At 44.5% G+C, this 20138-nt stretch overlaps 1 protein-coding gene across 2 annotated transcripts in view; it reads left to right on the top strand.

Moving 5' to 3' along the window:
- STIL (STIL centriolar assembly protein) overlaps window positions 1–20138 on the top strand; it is a 114182-nt gene that overhangs the window by 10801 nt on the left and 83243 nt on the right. For both annotated transcript variants that reach the window (XM_030206557.1, XM_030206556.1), the window contains exon 3: window positions 12949–13053. In XM_030206557.1, the coding sequence (XP_030062417.1) occupies window positions 12949–13053 (105 nt within the window). The remainder of the gene's footprint in view (window positions 1–12948; window positions 13054–20138) is intronic.

Below are 20138 nucleotides of genomic sequence, written 5' to 3'. Positions count from 1 at the left end.
TCTTGGGTTCAGTGATCAATTTCTAGACGAGCAGGCTGGTTCCTTTGCAGAGGCTGGAGTACCTGGATATTTTGTTTTATACGCAGTGGACCCAGGTTTTTCTGATGGAGGGGCAGCGCACGAAATTGGTTCATCAGATTCGTTTGCTGCTCTTGTCTTCAGGCCTGGGATTATGCCCATGTTCTGGCGTCCATGATGGAAGAGGTGCTGTAGGCGAGAGCTCATATGTGTCCAATTCAGACATTCCTGCTCAGCTGCTGGTCTCCAGTTTCCCAGGACTACAGCATCCGGCTACCTTGGACGCTGGCTGCCAGATGGAGTATGTGTTGGTGGTTGCTTCCTGGACCCTGAGCCTGGGGGTGCCCTTCCCGATTTGTGCATTGTGAATTGGTGACCCAGGCCACCAGTTAGTTGGGTTGGGGGGCCCATTTCAGCACCTGCCAGAGGACAAGCTACACAGATCTTCTTTGGAGTAGGGGACTGGATTTGATTTTAGCCTAAAGCTCACATGGGGACACTGGCGTGAAAGGTCAGAAGGGCTTGGCCTTTCATGGTGGCAAAGTGATTTAGGAATGGCACTGGTTCCTTACTAGGTTGGTGCAAATGGGAGGCTTCCTTAGCGTCCCTCTGGACCGGTCCAGAATCAGTCCGCAGTTCCTGAGGTGTGCAAAGTTGATAAGAGAATTAGGCATCCTGGGAAAACTTTTCCTATGCACCAGGACATTAGGGATATCATCCAGGCTCAGTGGGATTTCCCGGATTCTCCCTTTAGGCAAGCAAGATCCATGGTGCGCCTTTATCCACTTCCAGATGTAGATAAATCTCTTCTGAAGGTACCTGCGGTGGATGCCGTAGTGTCTGCAGTCACTAAGTGCAATACAGTTCCAGTAGATGGTGGTACGGCTCTTCGGGACATTCAGGATTGTAGGGTGGAGGCCCTCTTGAAAAGTTGTTTTGACGTCTCCTCTTTGGCAGTGCTGTTGGCTATTTGTGGGTCTTTGGTAGCTAGAGCATGCTTTTGGTGGGCCGAACGAGTTTTGGACAGGTCTTCTGATGATTTGGCTTCAGTTGACACAGAGGTGGCCAAGATTGAGACGGGTTCTGCCTTTTTAGCAGATGCTTTGTATGACTTATTAAGGGCGTCATCAAAATCCATGGCCCTCTCAGTAGCAGCTCGTCGTTCTCTGTGGCTGAGAGGTTGATCGGCGGATGCGGCTTCTAAGTCTAAGTAGGGTCCCTTTTCGAGGTTCCTTTTTGTTTAGGCCCGAGTTAGACAAATTGGTCCATAGTTTGGGTGACACCAAGGTTCCTCATCAACCAGAAGATTGTCCTAGAGCTACTCAGCGCTTTTCTGGTTTTAGCCATGGGCGAGGACAGGATTTCTGTCGTTTTCAGTAAGTCAGAAGTGTTCAGCCGCAGCGGTCTCGTTTCATCCAGAGGAACCAGTCCTTTCGCGGGTTCCGTCAAGGAGGTAGAGACTCCGGCTCTTCTTTTCAATCCACATCCCGTCCAGCCCAATGAAGGTGCGAGGGCCTCTCCTCTGATTCCGGTGGGAGCTCGTTTAGCTTTGTTCTTTCAGAGGTGGGCCCAAATTACCTCAGACCAGTGGGTCTTAGAGGTTATTCGAGAAGGGTGCGCTTTAGAATTTGCTCGGCCTCTCTCCGATGCCTTTCTACAGTCTCCCTGCCGATCTCATCTAAAGGCAGGAACGGTTCAGGACACTCTGTTAAGATTTCAGCTGCAGGCTGTTTGTCCAGTTCCTCCGTCAGCAGTCAGATTAGGCCGTTATTCCATTTATGTTGTAGTTCCAAAGAAAGAAGGTTTAATTTCGGCCGATTTTAGATCTCAAGGCAGTCACAGGCGCTCAAGGTTCCCAGTTTTCAGATGGAAACTCTGCCGCTCGGTGATAGTGGCAATCCACACGGGAGAGTTTCTGACAGCTCTGGATTTGACGGAGGCCTACCTGCATATTCTGATTCGACAGGGGCATCAGTGATTCCTCTGTTTTCCGTTCCTGGGTCAGCATTTTCAGTTTCAGGCGCTTCCCTTCGGTTTAGCCACGGCTCCATGGACGTTCACCAAGGTCATGGTGGTGGTCGCAGCGGTCCTCAGAAAGGAAGGTATTTTAGTTCACCCATATCTGGACGACTGGTTGATTCGTGCGAAGTCATACCAGGAGAGTCTTCAAGTCATGAATCGAGTAGTGCAGTTCCTGCAGTCCCTTGGATGGGAGGTCAGTTCAGCCAAGAGTCTGTTAGTGCCGTCTCAAACCCTGGAGTACTTGGGGGTTTTGTTCGACATGGCGCGGGGTCGCATATTTCTTCCTCCGGCGAGGATTCTCAGGATCCAGTCTCAGATTCAGGCCTTGTTGCGCAATCAGGTCCCTTGTGCTTGGGATTATTTGCAGGTATTGGGCTCCATGACAGTGACAATAGAGGCGGTGCCTTGGGCCAGGGCGCGCATGAGGTGTCTTCAAGCGTCTCTCCTGTCCATGTGGTCTCCTCAGACTGATTCTTTGCATGTGAGGTTGCCTCTCTGGATGCTGGAGCGCAGCAGCTTGTTTTGGTGGTTGAGGGCGTCCAATCTATCAAAGGCATGCCGTTGGACCTGCCAAGCTGGACAGTAATAACTATGGATGCCAGTCTCAAGGGCTGGGGTGCTCATTGCCTGGGGCGGTTTGCTCAAGGTCTATGGTCTCCTCCGGAAACGGTCTTGTCGATCAACCTCCTGGAAACCAGGGTGGTAAGACTAGCTCTGGAGGCATTCTCATCTCTAATAGAAGGCACGTCGGTTTGCATTCTTTCCGACAATGCGACAGCGGTGGCATATGTCAACTGGCAGGGAGGAACAAGGAGTTGGTTATTACATCTGGAGACATCGAGTCTCATGTCATGGGCCGGAGACTCATTTGGTCGCTCTCTCGGCGTTGCATGTGGCAGGATCGGAAAACGTGCAAGCAGATTTTCTCAGTCGGCATCTCCCCAACCCCGGGAGTGGGCTCTCAGATCACAGGCCTTTCAGGTGATAATAGATCAGTGGGGGTGGCCAGTCATGGATCTCTTAGCCACTCATGTCAACACCAAGGTAAGTCATTTTTTGTCGCAGGAAAGATCCTTGAGTGGACGGGGTGGATGCTCTTCTTCAGCCTTGGTCTCCGGGTCTTCTATATGCGTTTTCTCCTTGGTCTCTCCTGGGCAGACTTATTCAGCGCATCGAGGCACACGTGGGAAGGGTGATACTGGTAGCTCCAGATTGGCCTCGCAGACCGTGGTACGCAGATCTTTTGCGTATTCTAGCTGCTCCTCCTCTCCGGCTGCCGGATCACCCCAGCCTGCTCGTTCAGGGGCCGATTCTTCAGATCTGGCTCGATTTTTTTTTTTTTTTTTTTTTTTTTTTGTCTTATGGCCTGGCTTTTGAGAGGACGCGATTAATGAAGAGGGGTTACTCTTCGAAAGTCATTTCCACTATGCTTCGTTCTCATCGTCGTTCGACTTCTCTGAATTATGTTAGAGTTTGGCGGATCTTTGAGGCCTGGTGCGCTGATCAACACATCCCTCCTTAAGGCTCATTGCCAGAGTTGTTGGATTTTCTACAGCATGGATTTGATAAGGGCTTGGCTCTTTATGATGAAAAAAAAACAGTATGGGCTGTTGATCCTAAACAGGTAATCTAATACTCCAGAGAACTGAAAAACAGCCAAACACAATCCAAAGTGTTGTGTGGAATGAATGTAAAGAAATGAGGAAAGTGGAAATACCTTCAGAAACCAAGGCTTCTGCCAAGGTCTAATCAACAAGACACTATTGTCTATAAAAGACTTTGTGCCCGTGATCAAGTTTCTTTCATGGGGTAAATATTCCCTACTCCACTCATTCAAAAATGCCCATGTAGGAGCATCATGCAAAATTGCCCATGATAGAACACAAATTTTTTTTATACAAAAAAAAGCCCATAATAGAGCACAAATATTAAAGATAACTGAGTTACAAAAAATGTTCAAGCTACAGCATGGCATGCATCAACTTAGCTCAATAAATGTAAGAGAAGTTTAGTCAGCTTGAGACCGATACCCCTGTCAGTATGATCCAACTGAGTGGTTCCTGATGAAGCCCTGTTATGGGTGAAACGAATCGGGCCTCGTTGAAAATCAACAGTTGAACTGTGGGGTTGTCAAGCCAGCATTTATTGAGCTAAGTTGATGCATGCCATGCTGTAGCTTGAACAGTTTTTGTAACTCAGTTATCTTTAATATTTGTGCTCTATTATGGGCTTTTTTTGTATAAAAAATGTGTATTCTATCATGGGCAATTTTGCATGATGCTCCTACATGGGCATTTTTGAATGAGTGGAGTAGTGAATATTTACCCCATGAAAGAAACTTGATCATGGGCACGAAGTCTTTCATAGATAATAGTGTCTTGTTGATTAGACCTTGGCAGAAGCCTTGGCTTCTGAAGATATTTTCCACTTTCCTCATTTCTTTACATTCATTCCACACAACACTTTGGATTGTGTTTGGCTGTTTTTCAGTTCTCTGGAGTATTAGATTACCTGTTTAGGATCAACAGCCCATACTGTTTTTTTTTTTTTTTTTTTTTTTCATCATAAGACACGTTCCCTTAAGTTGACCCAGATTAAACAGTAGTCGCTAGTGGACAAACAAAACCAGGGTTTTTAATTTCAGCTGAAACCATATCTTTAACCAAAATTTGCCACTCTGTTTCAGTCGAAACATTAGCCACCCTCCCTAGGCCTACCTTAAAAGCCCTGGGTGTCTGGGGGTCACGTGATGCTGTAAGCAACGGTGGACGTGGGTCTCATCGTCAGCTCCGGAGCTCACCCTTAAAATCACCTTTGCAGTGGCTTATAGTCCTTCAAAAGTCAACATAAACAGCGATAAAGGAGCAGGAGTGCATGGACAAATTTTTAGTTCAAGCAGGGATGTCAACAACTGCAAAAACCTCTAAAAGAAAAGAAGATAAACTTCGAGGAGCGGAAAACAAAATGGCGCCGACGTCGCCGTCTGCTTTACCGCCGCAGAAGCCTACAGATGCATTAGTGGTGGAACTTACGGAGTCAGTAGTACATGCGCTAGACTCTCGTTTTACCCAACTGGCTGAACAAATTGCTGGAATTACGGCAATTACCTCAGAGTTATCTCGCCGTACAGGTGAATTGGAAACGCGAGTCTCGGAGGTAGAAGACGTCCAGAACAACTATGCGGAAAGTATAGCAAACCTGGAAAAAGCAACCAGAGAATATCAAGAAAAACTGGACGAGCTAGAAAACCGGGCTAGAAGAGAGAACCTGAGATTTGTAGGGTTTCCTGAAACATTGGCTGACAAAGATATAAAAACCACGCTGGAAACATGGCTGCAAGCGAGATTTCCTGAAGCTAATGAAGGACATGGAATTCACCTGGACAGAGCACATAGAACAGGCCAGAAACAAACGAGGAGTACTAGGCCAAGAGTGATTATCGCTAAATTTCATCGATACTCCCAGAAAGCTACAATACTTAGTTTGTACAAAAGCAACAAAGAAGAGGCGAAATTCGAAGGAGGCACCATTAAAATATTTCAAGATTATTCAGCTACAATGGCGGCGCGACGCCGAGCATTTACGCCGGCCTGCTCTAAACTAGTGGAAAAGAAACAAAGATTTACGCTTCAATATCCTGCGATATTGAGGATACAAACGAGCAACGGGTGGAAAGCCTTTGAAACAGCAGAAGCTGCCATGAGCTGGATAAACTCAACAGAAGAAGGAACATGATTCTCTACTCAATATTTGAAAGGGACCTGACGCATAAAGGGAATTACAAAGAATAGAAGATCAGATTCTGAACTGTGCCAGTAGTAATGGACAAAAAGTTTATTTTTCAGATAAGTATAATTAAAATGTTAATTGTTACAAGATCTGTTAAAGTTCAAAGGAATATAAGAATATTTAAATATATACTTTGGGGGAAGGGGTAAAGCTCCGGGAGCATCAAGCGGACCCGTGTGTAAGACAACAAACACGCTAGAAAAGGGACAACAAGAAGGAAGGGATAATAAGATAGGGGGGGGAGATTAAAAAAAAAGGGGGAGGGAAGGGAGGGACAATTTAAGCCAAGGTTCCTAAAGTACCATATAAGGTATCGATCCGCACATGAAGTGGAAATCAGGTTGGAAGGTGAAAGGTCCAGGCTGGGGGACCCGGAGCCTTGGAAATGGTTAAGAGTATATCTGCACACACTTATTTATAAAGGTAATGGCTAAGCCAGCAAATGTACGCTTAGTGTCCTGGAACGTGTCGGGGATAACCTCTCCAATAAAAAGATCTAAGATCTTGACCCACCTAAAGAAACACAAGGCAACAATAGCATGTTTACAAGAAACCAAACTCTCTGATTCTGAACACCAAAAATTGAAGCAACAATGGGTGGGAGATTGTTATTACTCATCTGCGGGAGGTCGCAAAGGGGGCGTGGCCATACTTATAAAAAGAGGCATCCCCGGCATGTCCAGGCTGGTAGAAAAAGACACAGATGGAAGATACATATTAATCCACTTAAATTATTTGGGGTATGACTATTATATCTGTGGAATATATGGACCAAATACAAGAGATCCGAAATTCTTACATACCTTGGTGCAACTAGGACTCAAATATGACAATGCACCATGGATACTAATGGGTGACTTTAATCAAGTCTTAGATCCTAGCATGGATCGATCAGTGGCGATGACCTGGGGAGCGATGAGAAAGGGCAAGGGAATGGACTATTTGTGCAAGATGTTAGAAATAGTGGACCCCTGGCGTCTCTTACATCCGACACAGCGAGACTACACACATCTCTCTAAAGTACACAAGACTTGGTCACGGATAGATTACATCTTGATAAGCAATACCTTATTTCCCATGGTGCTTGAAGCGGAGGTGGGCCCGATGGCAATATCAGACCACACGTTAATTTGGGTGGAACTAGCAATGGGACCTCCAGTGGAACAATATAGGCGCTGGAGATTTCCAGCCTATTTACTAAACAATCCTGATTTTCGAACATTCTTAGAGAAGAAATGGGAAACATATACAGAGACGAATAAACAACACCAAGATACACCGGGATTATTTTGGGAAGCATCGAAGGCAGTTATCCGGGGGGATATCATCAGCTATGTGGCGGGTAGAAACAAAAGAATAGCACAAGGAATCATACAATTAGAACGCCAATATCTGCGCTCCAAAAGAAATCACCAAAATAATCCAACTGAAACACATTATGAACAAATGATGGCAGATCTGGCGGGACTAAACACGTTAATTCACGAGAAGACACAAAAATTATTGATACATAGACGATTCCATTATTATAAATTTGGGAATCGAAGTGGAAAGCTATTAGCAAGACTAACAAAGGTATGGACGGGACAGACCTTCATTCACACGTTAAAAACTATAGATGGTACCAGGAAGCATAAACCAACAGAGATATTGCAATTGTTCCAAGACTATTTCTCGGGAATGTATAAAGCGGAGTCGGAGGTGGAGGGTTCAGTGATCCAAGACTATCTGGAAGACTCAGGGATGCCACAGTTGTCACTAGAGATGAGAGCCCAGCTAAATGCCCCACTAAGTTTACAGGAAGTAAAAAAAGTAATTACAACCCTCTCAGGGGGAACAAGCCCAGGGATTGATGGGTTCTCAACAGAATATTATAAAATGTTGGCTCATAGAATAATGATACCATTAACAAAATATTTTGAGGAGGCCATAGAGCAGGGAAACCTATTCCCAAAAACGAATGATGCGCTTATAACTCTAATTCCGAAACCAGGGAAGTCACCAGAAGATCTAGAAGCATACAGGCCAATATCTTTATTAAACGTAGATTTGAAAATATTAGCTAAAATACTGGCGGATCGGTTAGCACAACATCTCCCACAACTTGTGGATGACCATCAAGTGGGCTTTGTAAGGGGAAGACACCCAGGCCTCAATGTTCGCAGGGCACTATTGGCGTTGGCGCATGGTAAGATTTCGAAAGAGCCATTGTTGCTGGTAAGCTTGGATGCAGCTAAGGCATTTGACAAAGTGTGATGGGGCTATTTATTTGAAGTTTTGAAATATATGGGCATGGATGGCTGGTATTTTAGAGCAGTGTCTACCCTCTATGCTGAGCCAACAGCACATATATTAGCGAATGGTATGGCATCCCCGGCATTCCCAATACGGAGGGGCACGAGGCAGGGATGCCCCCTGTCGCCTCTGCTCTTCTTGTTGTATATTGAACCCTTTTTGAGAACAGTGGGAAGGAATGCCGAGATTGCGGGAGTGGCAATACCGGAATTGCCAACTAAAATATTAGCCTTTGCTGATGACATATTACTTACATTGACGGACCCACAAAATTCTTTACCTAATCTATTAGAAGCAGTGGAGGAATTTAGTTATATCTCTGGGTTTGAATTAAACACACAAAAATCGGTGGCACTACCGACCAAAAAAGAAATAAAAACACGATGGGTAGGGATATTCCCATTACAATGGAGAATGGAAAAAATCAAATATTTGGGAATCTATCTCTCCCCACACTTAGAATACATACATAAAATCAACTTAGAACCTTTGTGGGAGATGACAAGAATAACTTTAATGATGTGGCAAAAACTTACCCTTTCACTCTTTGGTAGAATTGCAATATACAATATGATTATAGTGCCGAGATGGACGTATATAGTGCAAGTGTTATCGTTATTTATGACCCGTAAAGAAGAACTAGACCTATATAAACTGTTAAAGCAATTTTTGTGGAATGGGAAACGAGCTCGAGTCAGTATGCAACAAACATATTTGACGAGAGCAAAAGGAGGATTGGGAGCACTCAATATTAAATGGATATCAGTAGCGGGGTGCATGAGGCATATTGCAGATTGGTTTAGAGGAACGTCACATTTCACATACCCAGAAGCAGAGTGTAAGATGCTTCAGGAGGTACATTTTAGTTTTTGGTTGCACGCAGGACCAAGTAAGGTGACAACACCAACATATCTTAAACCATTGTTTCTTCCACTTCAGAAAACATGGGTATGGTTAAGTAAACTCCTTGGTCTTAATGGGAAAGTTACGCCCTTCCTACCGATTGGAGGGAATCTAGATTTCCCAGTGGGGAGCTCTTCTTTAACATTTTGTAAATGGAGGGCAGCAGGCATTTTCTTTTGTTTCAAGTTTTGCGGAGGGATGGAACGTTAAAGTCCCAAGAGGAATTACAGGGCTGCCAGGGGATGGAGATAAGAGATTTCTTGGCATATGAGCAATTAAAACATTATATTTGGTCCCTCCCAGGGTCATCGTTACAAACTACAGTGCGAGAACAAATAACAGAGGTTTATGACTTGGAGGCCCAGAAATCAGTACCATTAAAGTATTATCACTTACAGATACGAGAGGCTATGTCTATGACACACTACACAAAATTAACACAGAAGTGGGAACAAGAACTGGGTTGCACCATAGGGAGCACTACAATACAGACCTGTTTGCAGTTATGTTATAAGCAGTTTGGATCTATTGAAATCAGAGAAATGCAATACAAATTCTTGATGAGACTTTATATATCGCCACACAGAGCATTTAAAGCAACTTTGAGGCCACAAGATGATTGTCCAAAATGTGAGAGGCAGGGAGCACATATGGGACATATGTTCTGGCATTGTCCGCCAGTATTGAGATTCTGGTCTCAGATATGTCTACATGTATCAAAGATGTGGGGGATTAATTGGAAGAGCCATCCAAGGTTGTTATTTGAACAATTTACAAACCAAGGGTCCAGTAAGGTTGGCCTTCGACACTTCCAGAGACTATCAGTGATGATGGGTAAAAAGACAATACTTAAATTGTGGTTGCAGAAAGAAACACCATCCACTCAACATTGGAGAGCAAATATGATCTCGCTTAGTGCAATGGAAAGAAAGGAAGCATTAGATTTGGCATCACAAAGAGGTGAACAGTATCTTCAATGTTGGATGCCCTTTCTAAACACACTAACTCCACGGGCACGTAGTAGAGTACTTAATGGATAATAATTGATGAATTGAAGTTGAACATGGGAGGGAAGGGGGGAAAGGAGGGAAGGGAAGGGGAAATAAAATGTGATAAAATGTATGATGATGACTGGAAAACGAAGAGTTAATGTATTAAGATTGGTGGACTTATATATTTCAATGTAATCTGCATCATGTTGGATGTTATTATGACTTGTTCAATTTTTCTTATCGGTCATCAATAAATATATATATAAAAAAAAAAAATAATGCAAAAAAAAAAAAAAAAGCCCTGGGTGTCTAATGGACTTGTTGGGGCAGGAGTGATCCTATAGTCAAAATGGCTACCACTGGAAATCACAGCAACCATTTTGACTGCGGAGCCGGCTAGGGCAGGAGCAACACAGGATCATTCCTGCCCTAAGGCCATTAGACTCCAAGGCTTCTAAGGTACACCTGGGGAGGGCCTACAAGTTATGGGAGGGCTGTGCTTATAGATGAAGGAGGGGCAGAGAGGTTGTGCTTGTGGTTTGGTGGGGGGGGGGAGGGGAGTTTCAGCCAAAACAAACATTGCTGAGTCTGGATTTTGGGCTGGTTTTGACTCTGAAGCCAAAGCTAAAACCAAAATTCACTTAGCCTCTAGTAGACACCACTGATGCAAGCCACGGGGCATGTTGTAGGGCATTCAGTCCACTAATCACCAGGAGGCCTGGCCCTACAGGACTTTTTTTTTTTCCTCCTATCATTCAGTGGGGGAACTGTGTTCTTGGACCTCCTGGTGGCGGTCACTTATGTCATCAAACAGGACAGGACTAGAAGCTAGGCGGTGGCACTAGAGGTCCAATGTCTGTGCAGTTGGGCAGCGATCCATGTGTCTGCACTATCAACAGTGGGCAATGTCCAAGCAGATTTTCTTAGCTGCCATGACCTGCACCTGGGGGTGGGCTTTCGGTGATCGGGATCACTGGAGAAGGCCAGAGTTTAATCTGATGGTTTCTCTGGACAATGCGAAGTGTCCCTTCTTTTTTCCAGTCATAGGACTGCACAAAGTTTAGTAGGGATTGATGGACTGGCTCAGCCTGGGCCTCCCCAGACACTGCTTTATGTCTTCCCTCGCGCTGTTAGTAGGACAGGTGTCCTCCTTGGTCATCTTTGTGGCACTCGTTAGATATTGACGTGTGGTATGCAGGTCTGGTCCAGTTTCAGGTGGAGGATCCTCTTCCAACGGCCCAGTCTTAATGGAAAATCTGGATCCTTTCTGGCTTACGGCCTGACTCACAGAAGGCAGTGCTTGAGGCATAAGAGGTTTCTGATGCTGGTCATTGCTACCTTCTTGCAGGCTCAAAAGCTTCCACATCATTCATATTTGAATATGGCACATGTTTGGTCAGCAGTCTTTCCCCGTGGAGGGTGGATACCGCCACCATTCCTTCTTCCAGATTCTGTTTGCTGTCCTGTCCAATCTGGATCCCTTGGGGGAGGGGAAGGAGGTAACGTCTTTGGCTTGGTTTCTGCAGGGTTGGGGATGTGGGTTAAACATCTGTTTCCACCCAGTGGTACCTTCCTCTGGTTCTGAAGGCTCTGTTGGGAGTTCCCTTTTGAGTCTCTTTATCTGGTATTCCTGAAAGATCTTGTCTTGAAGACCGGCCTTTTCAGCAGTGAATATAAGAACATGAGTATTGGGACAGACCAAAGGTCCAGAAAAGCCTAGTAATCCCGTTGCCAACAGTGGCCAATCCAGGTCACAAGTACCTGGCAAGATCACAAGAGTAAAACAGATTTTATACACTTCTTGTCTTGAAAATAAGCAATGGATTTTCCCCACGTTCATCTTAATAATAATGCTTCTATTTGGGTTTCTGCCAGGTACTGTTGGAAACAGGACACTAGGCTAAATGGACCATTGGTCTGATGCAGTACGGCTATTATGTTCTTAAAATATCCAAACCTTTTTTAAACCCTAAAGTTAACTGCTTTTACCACATTGTCTTGCAATGAATTCCAGAGTTGAATAAAGTGTTTGTTTTTTTTTTTCTCTGAATTAACTACTGATTTCTATTATAGCATATTGATTTTTAGGCAGCATAATTTGTGTGACCTTTTGAAAACACGATTTGACTATTAGATATTAGTAGTATATTGAGAGTGATGATGTATACTTGCATTTAGTAGTAATGCTGACATGGTTGAACACTCCACTTAAGCAGTAGCATGATGCAATGTAAGCAGATTAGATGCTGCTTTCATGACAGTACACTGATGGTCACCCACCCTCTTAGAAAAGCACAGAAATAACATTTTGAAATGTCCTGTATTCTTAAGTGATACAATTGAATGATTGCTCCCAGAGACAATAAGTGTATGCTTTTATTTGTTCTCCAGATTGTCCAGTTCTGTCATTTTAAAACCACTACAGTTTTCAAGTTTTCCACATTGAGACCAGTTCGTGTTTTTTAACCGGCAGACTTTGTGCTAATTTCCAAACAAAGCATCTATTTATGTTTTTGCATTGAAACTTGATCCAAGTACTTCCTTTTTATTCTAGTACTGTTTTTTTTATTATTTGGAAATTTGCATAGTTGAAAATACAACATGTGGGTTTTTGTTTTTTTTATATTCTCTGACCGAAACACATCCTCAGGTGTGCTGAATAAGTGTGGCTACTAGTGCTGTGGTGCAATGTCTACATTTAGCCACACTGAGGACAATTTTATATCTCACTGTCGCATGTAAAATGCATTCGACCTATACAAAATGCTTTGAAAATTGTCCTGCATATGTAGTAGTAATCATCAAGAATGGAGTAGGAGATAAATATTTAACATATATAAATATATAGCTTGTCCTCCTTTTTAAAACAAATTATTTTTTTTACCTTTCCTCCTCTTCTCTTTTCTCTCCCCCCCCCCCCCCCCAAAAGGAATATATCTGGTGGGATGCCATTCAGTTTTCCTCCATCTAAAGTTGCCCTTTGGGATCCATCACCAATGGGAGATGTCATTGGCTTACACCTCTGTTACTACAGGTACCAGACTGTTTTAAACTTCTAAGATTGAAATTCTGTTTAGTTTTGACTAATTGTAATTGAACAACCTGAAGATCATTAAAGTTATTAAAAAAAAAACTGCACTTTAATTTTTTAAACTATTATGGATGCTAACAATCTATTGAAACATTTGGTAAGTGTAAAAATATCAAAATCCTTATGGAGGACATAGTAGTAGTAATCCTGCAGGCAAATACCTTGCTTCTTGTTAAGGTTTCAGCCACTCTAGATAGCATTAAATAGTACCGTCTTTATTGAGGTAGTTGAGGCAAGATGGTGGCTGAGAGGGAGAGTTGAGAAGTCACTCCTAAACCACTTACCTCAGGTTTCCTGCAGGCTGCAATTTCTTCTTTTCTGTATGCCTAAGAGGAGGGGCAAACAACGTGCTGGTCCCGCCGCCCTAGTTTCACCAACTGTGGGCTCTTTGGACCGATTTTTTTCCTTCCAGGAATGGCATCGGGAGTTTGCGTCTTCATTGTCGGAGAGTGTGGGAAAGGTGTGCCGCCCCTCCGCTTAGAAGCAGAGACATTGCTAAGCCCCTCCCAACAACGGTTTGCTCCTCCCGTGCCAGCGGACATGCCGAGAAGGGGCCAAGAAACCCTTAATACCCAAGAGGCGATAGGGTTTCCTGACACGGGATCCAGCTCGGATAGAACACCGTTGACAATATCCGCACAAGCAGTTGTGGTTCAAAGGGAAGGGAATGTTCTTGTTGGAAATCATCTGATGGAGACAAGGCTCCCGAAAGAATCTTTGGCAGACCTTGATTCACCAAGTAAGTTTTTGGGGTTTTTTTTGTCAAAAAACTCAGAAAAAATCACGTTAGAAGCCATTTGGGAAGCTTTTTTTTCCCCCAAAAAAACTTTCTCCTTTAACTCAACAGTCTCAAATTTTATTAGAAAAAAATACCAACATTAGAGGGAAATATAATAACGGGTGCTGAGCGGCTTGGTCTTTCAGCTTGTGGTGGCGTTTGGTAGTGCCCCAACATTTTGACCCAACACCCCAGAGAACTTGCAGTGCTGGCTAGAGTAGAGGAGTAGCCTAGTGGTTAGTGCAGTGGACTCTGATCCTGGGGAACTGGGTTTGATTCCCACTGCAGCTCCTTGTGACTCTGGGCAAGTCACTTAACCCTCCATTGTCCCAGGTACAAATAAGTATCTGTAAATAATATGTAAACCACTTTGAGTGTAGTTGGAAAAACCACAGAAAGGAGGTATATAAGTCCCATTCTCTTTCCCTTTCATTAAGAGTGACCACAGGGTTGGTGGGGATAGATGTACAGGTGCAAATGTGGCCCACACTGGAATCTCCGTTCTCTCTCTGACCCCTGATTGGTCAGGTACCGCAAAGGATTCTGAATCACTCATTCCTTGTGTTCTGGTGTCTACAGATTGGCCACAGTGCCCTTGATATGTGGATCTAATTTGTGGTGACCAGAATTGAACACAATATTCAAGATGCAGTCGCACCATGGAGTGATACAAAGGCATTATAACGTCCTCATTTTTGTTTTCCATTCCTTTCCTAATAATACCTCACATTCTATTTGCTTTCTTAATCGCCACCGCACGCTGAGCAGAGGGTTTCAACGTATTATCAACGATGACACCTAGATCCCTTTTCTGGTTGGTGACTCCTAATGTGGAACCTTGCATTATGTAGCTATAATTTGGCTTCCTCTTTCCCACATGCTGTTTTTTATGTTTCAAGATTTTTCTTGATGTTTCATTTAAAATAATAAATTAAAAAAAAAAAAAAAAAAAGAAAACTCTCCTGAATGGGAGTAGGGACCCATGATGCTTAAAGCACCTTATTGGGAAGACAAATGTTGGTTCCCATTTTTTTTGGAATGCTCCATAAGACCAAAGACCAACCGTAAGACTGGAGCTTTCTAGCAAAGATTGATCACCTACCATCAGAGATGGGAGAGGTTCTGCGGGAATAGAGACAAGCAGATGTGGTCCCTCGTCACAAAACTGGACAGGGAAGAAGTAGGAAACTATAGACCGGTAAGTCTCAAGTTGGTGGTAGGAAAAATAATGGAGTCTCTGCTGAAAGAAAGGATAGTTAGCTTTCTCGAAGCCAATGGGTTACAGGATCCAAGGCAACATGGCTTTACTAAAGGAAATTCATGCCAAATGAATCATATTGACTTCTTGACTGGGTGACTAAAGACCTGGATGAAGGACGTACACTAGATGTAATCTACTTGGATTTCAGCAATGCCTTTGATATGGTCCCTCAGAGAAGACTCATGAATAAGCTGAGAGGGCTGAACTTAGGACCCAAAGTGGTGAACTAGATAGGAAACTGACGGGTGGCAGAGGGTGGTGGTAAACAGAATCCGGGTGGCAGAGGGTAGTGGTAAACAGAATCCGCTTGGAGGAAAGGAAGGTGAGCAGTGGAGTTCCTCAGGGGTCGGTGCTGGATCCGATTCTGTTTAACATGTTTGTGAGAGAGATTACTAAAGGATTGGAAGGAAAGGTTTGCCTTTTGCGGAAGACACGAAGATAACTAATAGAGTGGATACCCTGGAGGGAGTAGAAACAATGAGAATGGATTTCCAAAAGTTAGAAGAATGGTTGAAGGTCTGGAAGTTAAAATTTAATGCTGAGAAGTGTAGAGTGAGGCACTTTGGTGTGCAGAAACCCAAAAGAGAGATACTGGATAGGAAGGGAGAGATTAGTAAGCTTGACTCAGGAGATAGACCTTGGGGTGATAGTGTCCGAGGATCTGAAGGGGAAGACACAATGCGACAAGGTGGCGGCCGTGACCAGAAGGATGCTAGGCTGCATAGAGAGGGGTATAACCAGCAGAAGAAAGGAGGTGTTGATGCCCCTCTACGTCATTGGTGGGGCCCCACTTGGAGTATTGCGTTCAGTTTTGGAGGCTATATCTTACTAAAAATGTAAAAATACTTGAAGCAGTGCAAACAAAAGCCACAAAAATGGTATGGGATTTGCGTTGCAAACCGTACGAGGGGAAACCTGCCGACCTGAGCATAAATACCTTGGAGGAAAGGAGAAACAGGGATGACATGATACAGACGTTCAAATATTAATCCACAAACAAAACCTTTTCAGGGACGGGAAGGTGGTAGAACTAGAGGACATGAATTGAGGTTGAAGGGGAGCAGACTCAGGAGTAATGTCGGGAAGTATTTTTTCACGGAGAGGGTGGTGGATACATAGAATGCCCTCCTGCCGGAAATGGTGGAGATGAAAACAGTAACAGAATTCAAACATGCGTGGGATAAACACAAAAGAATCCTGTTTAGAAGGAATGGAGACACAAAATCTTAGCAGAGATTGGGTGGCAACACCGGTAGTTGGGAAGCAAAACCAGTTCTGGGCAGACTTTGTGGTCTGTTCCCTGATCATGACTGAATAGATATGGATGGGCTTGAGTGTAAATTTTAAGGGGCTTCGATGTTAACTTCAGAAATGTTAGTACAAGAACAGTGCTGGGCAGAATTCTACGGAAGTATCACATACCATGTATGAGTTTATCTTGTTGGGCAGACTGGATGGACCGTACAGGTCTTTATCTGCCGTCCATAGACTGTTACTATCAGGGACAAATGGTAAATCGTAACAATCTTTAGCCTCACAGCTTGGATGTTAAGGGGATAACTTAAGCTTCCCTGAACTTGCCGGATAGTGTTGTAAGGTTTTTTGGCTTCCATGAGATGTTTGCAAGCATACACTCTAATTGGCTAGTACAGTGGCTGCCAAACCTGTCCTAGAGGAACCCCAACCAGTCAGATTTTCAGGATTTCCACAAGGAATATGCATGAAATCGATTTGCCTACACTGCCTCCTTGGTATACAAATCAATCTCATGCATATTCATTGTGGATATCTTGAAAACCTGATTGGCTGGGGTTCCCCTAGGACAGGTTTGGGAACTCCTGGGCTAGCAGATTAAGATATAGCCATAAACTACACAGCAGTAGGATTAGAGATGTTTGAAGTGTGTGAGTGAATGTGAGGATTAGGGTTATTTTTAACGATTTTGTAGGTATTAAAAAAAAAACTTTGTAAGAATAGAGAAACATATTGATTTAATACTAGAGTGGTGATTGGAGAGTTAAAGTAATAAATACTGTAACCAGAGTGAAATCGGGGAAACTCAGAGGGTAGCATAATGAATATTCTTTATTAATATCTCAAAAACCTGACTGGCAGGGGGGCCTCCAGGACCAGGTTTGGGAACCACTGCTCTAGTGGCAAAGACTCTTCCAAAACTCGGAAGGGGCCTGAGAAGGATGATTATAGCTCTTTACGTGCCAAGAAGGAACTGGTTCATGTTCCTGTCAGCTGTCCAACAGAAGGCTAATTCGAGTTCTTCCTCCAACTCAAAGCTCGCTAGTTCAGATTAATTTCCCTCATTATCTTGGTAAGAGATCCCTAGTCCTTGCAGCTTAGATCTTGAAAGATATTAACATTTGGTTCACTGAATCCACCTGATTGTTTCAGATTCTCAGCTTCTAGGAGAGAGTTCACTAGGAGGTCTTAAATTTTTAAGTGGAAGAGATTTTCATTCTTGTAATGGAAAGGTCCTAGATTCCTTTTCCTGTCCCATACAAAAACTATTTGAATACCTTTTACATTCACTGGTTTAAAAAAAAAAAAAAAAAAGTTTATTTTGATGCAGCAGTGCAGATGTGGGAAGTTCTGCTCATGCCTTGTGCTCTAGAACAATGCTGAAGTTTTTTGAACTTGGGTGCTGTGGGATGCCACCCACTTTTGAGGACAGATATCTTGTTATAAGTGAGTACCTGTTAACAAATAATCATCTTTACCTTCTGTCATTTTGAAGGATACTTCAAACTTTGTCACCAGGTGGTGCATTTAACATAGTAGATGACGGCAGAAAAAGACCTGCACGGTCCATCCAGTCTGCCCAACAAGATAAACTCATATGTGCTACTTTTTGTGTATACCTTACCTTGATTTGTACCTGTCCTTTTCAGGGCACAGACCGTATAAGTCTGCCCATCACTATCCCCACCTCCCACCACCAGCCACTACTACTACTACTACTTAGCATTTCTATAGCGCTGCCAGGGTTACGCAGCGCTGTACAAGTTTAAACACGGGGAGGGACAGTCCCTGCTCAAGAGAGCTTACAATCTAACGGTAATAGACTACGCAGTCAGTGTAGGTAACAGGAATGGGGAAGGTGGTTAGGCGCCAAAAGCAAGGGAGAAGAGATGGGCCTTGAGTAAGGACTTGAAGATGGGCAGGGAGGGCGCATGGCGTATGGGCTCAGGAAGTCTGTTCCAGGCATAAGGTGCTGCGAGGCAGAAGGGGCGGAGTCTGGAGTTAGCGGTGGTGGAGAAGGGTACAGATAGGAGTGATTTGTCCTGAGAGCGGAGGTTACGGGTGGGAACATACGGGGAGAGGAGGGTAGAGAGGTAATGGGGGGCAGCAGATTGAGTGCACTTGAAGGTCAATAGAAGAAGCTTGAACTGTATACGGTAGTGGATTGGGAGCCAGTGAAGCGACTTAAGGAGGGGGGGTGATATGAGAGTATCGGTTCACGCGGTAGATAAGACGTGCGGCGGAATTTTGGACAGATTGAAGGGGGGATAGGTGGCTAAGCGGGAGGCCAGCGAGGAGAAGGTTGCAATAGTCAAGACGAGAGGGAACGAGTGAGTGGACGAGGGTGCGGGTGGTCTGTTCAGAGAGGAAGGGGCGAATTTTGCTAATATTATAGAGGAAGAAGCGACAGGTCTTAGCTGTCTGTTGGATATGGGCAGAGAAGGAGAGGGAGGAATCGAAGATGACTCCGAGATTGCGTGCTGAAGAGACGGGGAGGATGAGGGTGTTGTCAACAGAGACGGAAAGTGGGGGAAGAGGAGAAGAGGGTTTGGGTGGAAAGATAAGGAGCTCAGTCTTTGCCATGTTCAGTTTCAGATGCCGGTTGGACATCCAGGCAGCGATGTCGGAAAGGCAGGCTGAAACTTTGGCCTGGGTTTCAACTGTGATGTCGGGAGTGGAGAGGTAAAGCTGGGTGTCATCGGCATAGAGATGGTACTGGAAACCATGACATGAGATCAACGAGCCAAGGGAAGAGGTCTATATCGAGAAGAGAAGCGGTCCAAGGACAGATCCTTGGGGAACCCCAACAGAGAGCGGGATGGGGGTGGAAGAGGAGCCATTAGAAGATACTCTGAAGGTGCGTTGGGAAAGATACGAGGAGAACCAGGAGAGGACGGAGCCCTGGAACCCAAATGAGGACAGTGTGTCAAGAAGTAAATTATGATTGACGGTGTCAAAGGCGGCGGATAGGTCGAGGAGGATGAGGATGGAGTAATGGCCTTTGGATTTGGCGAGGAACAGGTCATTGCAGACTTTAGAGAGTGCTGTTTCTGTCGAGTGTAGTGGGCGAAAGCCAGATTGAAGCGGGTCGAGGACAGCCTGAGAGGAGAGGAAGTCAAAGCAACGGCTGTGGACAGCACGCTCAAGTAATTTGGAGAGGAAGGGTAGAAGAGAAATGGGGCGGTAGTTGGAGGGACAGGTGGGGTCAAGTGATGGTTTTTTGAGAAGTGGTGTGACTACTGCGTGCTTGAAGGTGTCAGGGACAGTAGCAGTGGAGAGAGAGAGGTTGAGGATGTGACAGATTGAGGGGATAACTGTAGGAGAGATGTTGGTAAGCAGATTGGTGGGAATGGGATCCGAGGAACAGGTGGTGCACTTGGAGGAAGAAAGAAGGCGAGCAGTTTCCTCTTCGGTGATCTCAGGGAAGGAGGAAAAGGAGGCCGGGTTAGGTTGGTTGAGGGAGTGGGTTAAGAAGTCACAGGGAGGAGAAGGCTTGGAAGTGAATTCAAGGTTGATCTTCTGCACTTTATCGTGGAAGTGGTCAGCTAGTGATTGAGGAGAGAGTGAGGGAGGGGTGGGAGCGGAGGGTACTTTAAGTAGGGAGTTGAGAGTGGCAAAGAGGCGACGAGGGTTGGAGCCAAGAGAATTGGTTAATTGAGAATAATATTCCTGTTTGGCAAGGAATAGGGAGGATTGGAAGGAGGATAGCATGAATTTGTAATGGGTGAAGTCTGA

The sequence above is a fragment of the Microcaecilia unicolor genome, chromosome 6, assembly GCF_901765095.1.
Source record: "Microcaecilia unicolor chromosome 6, aMicUni1.1, whole genome shotgun sequence".
In the NCBI taxonomy this organism is placed as follows: Eukaryota; Metazoa; Chordata; class Amphibia; order Gymnophiona; family Siphonopidae; genus Microcaecilia; species Microcaecilia unicolor.
The sequence above is the reverse complement of the archived record's forward strand: the minus strand, read 5'-3'. Positions and strand labels throughout refer to the sequence as shown.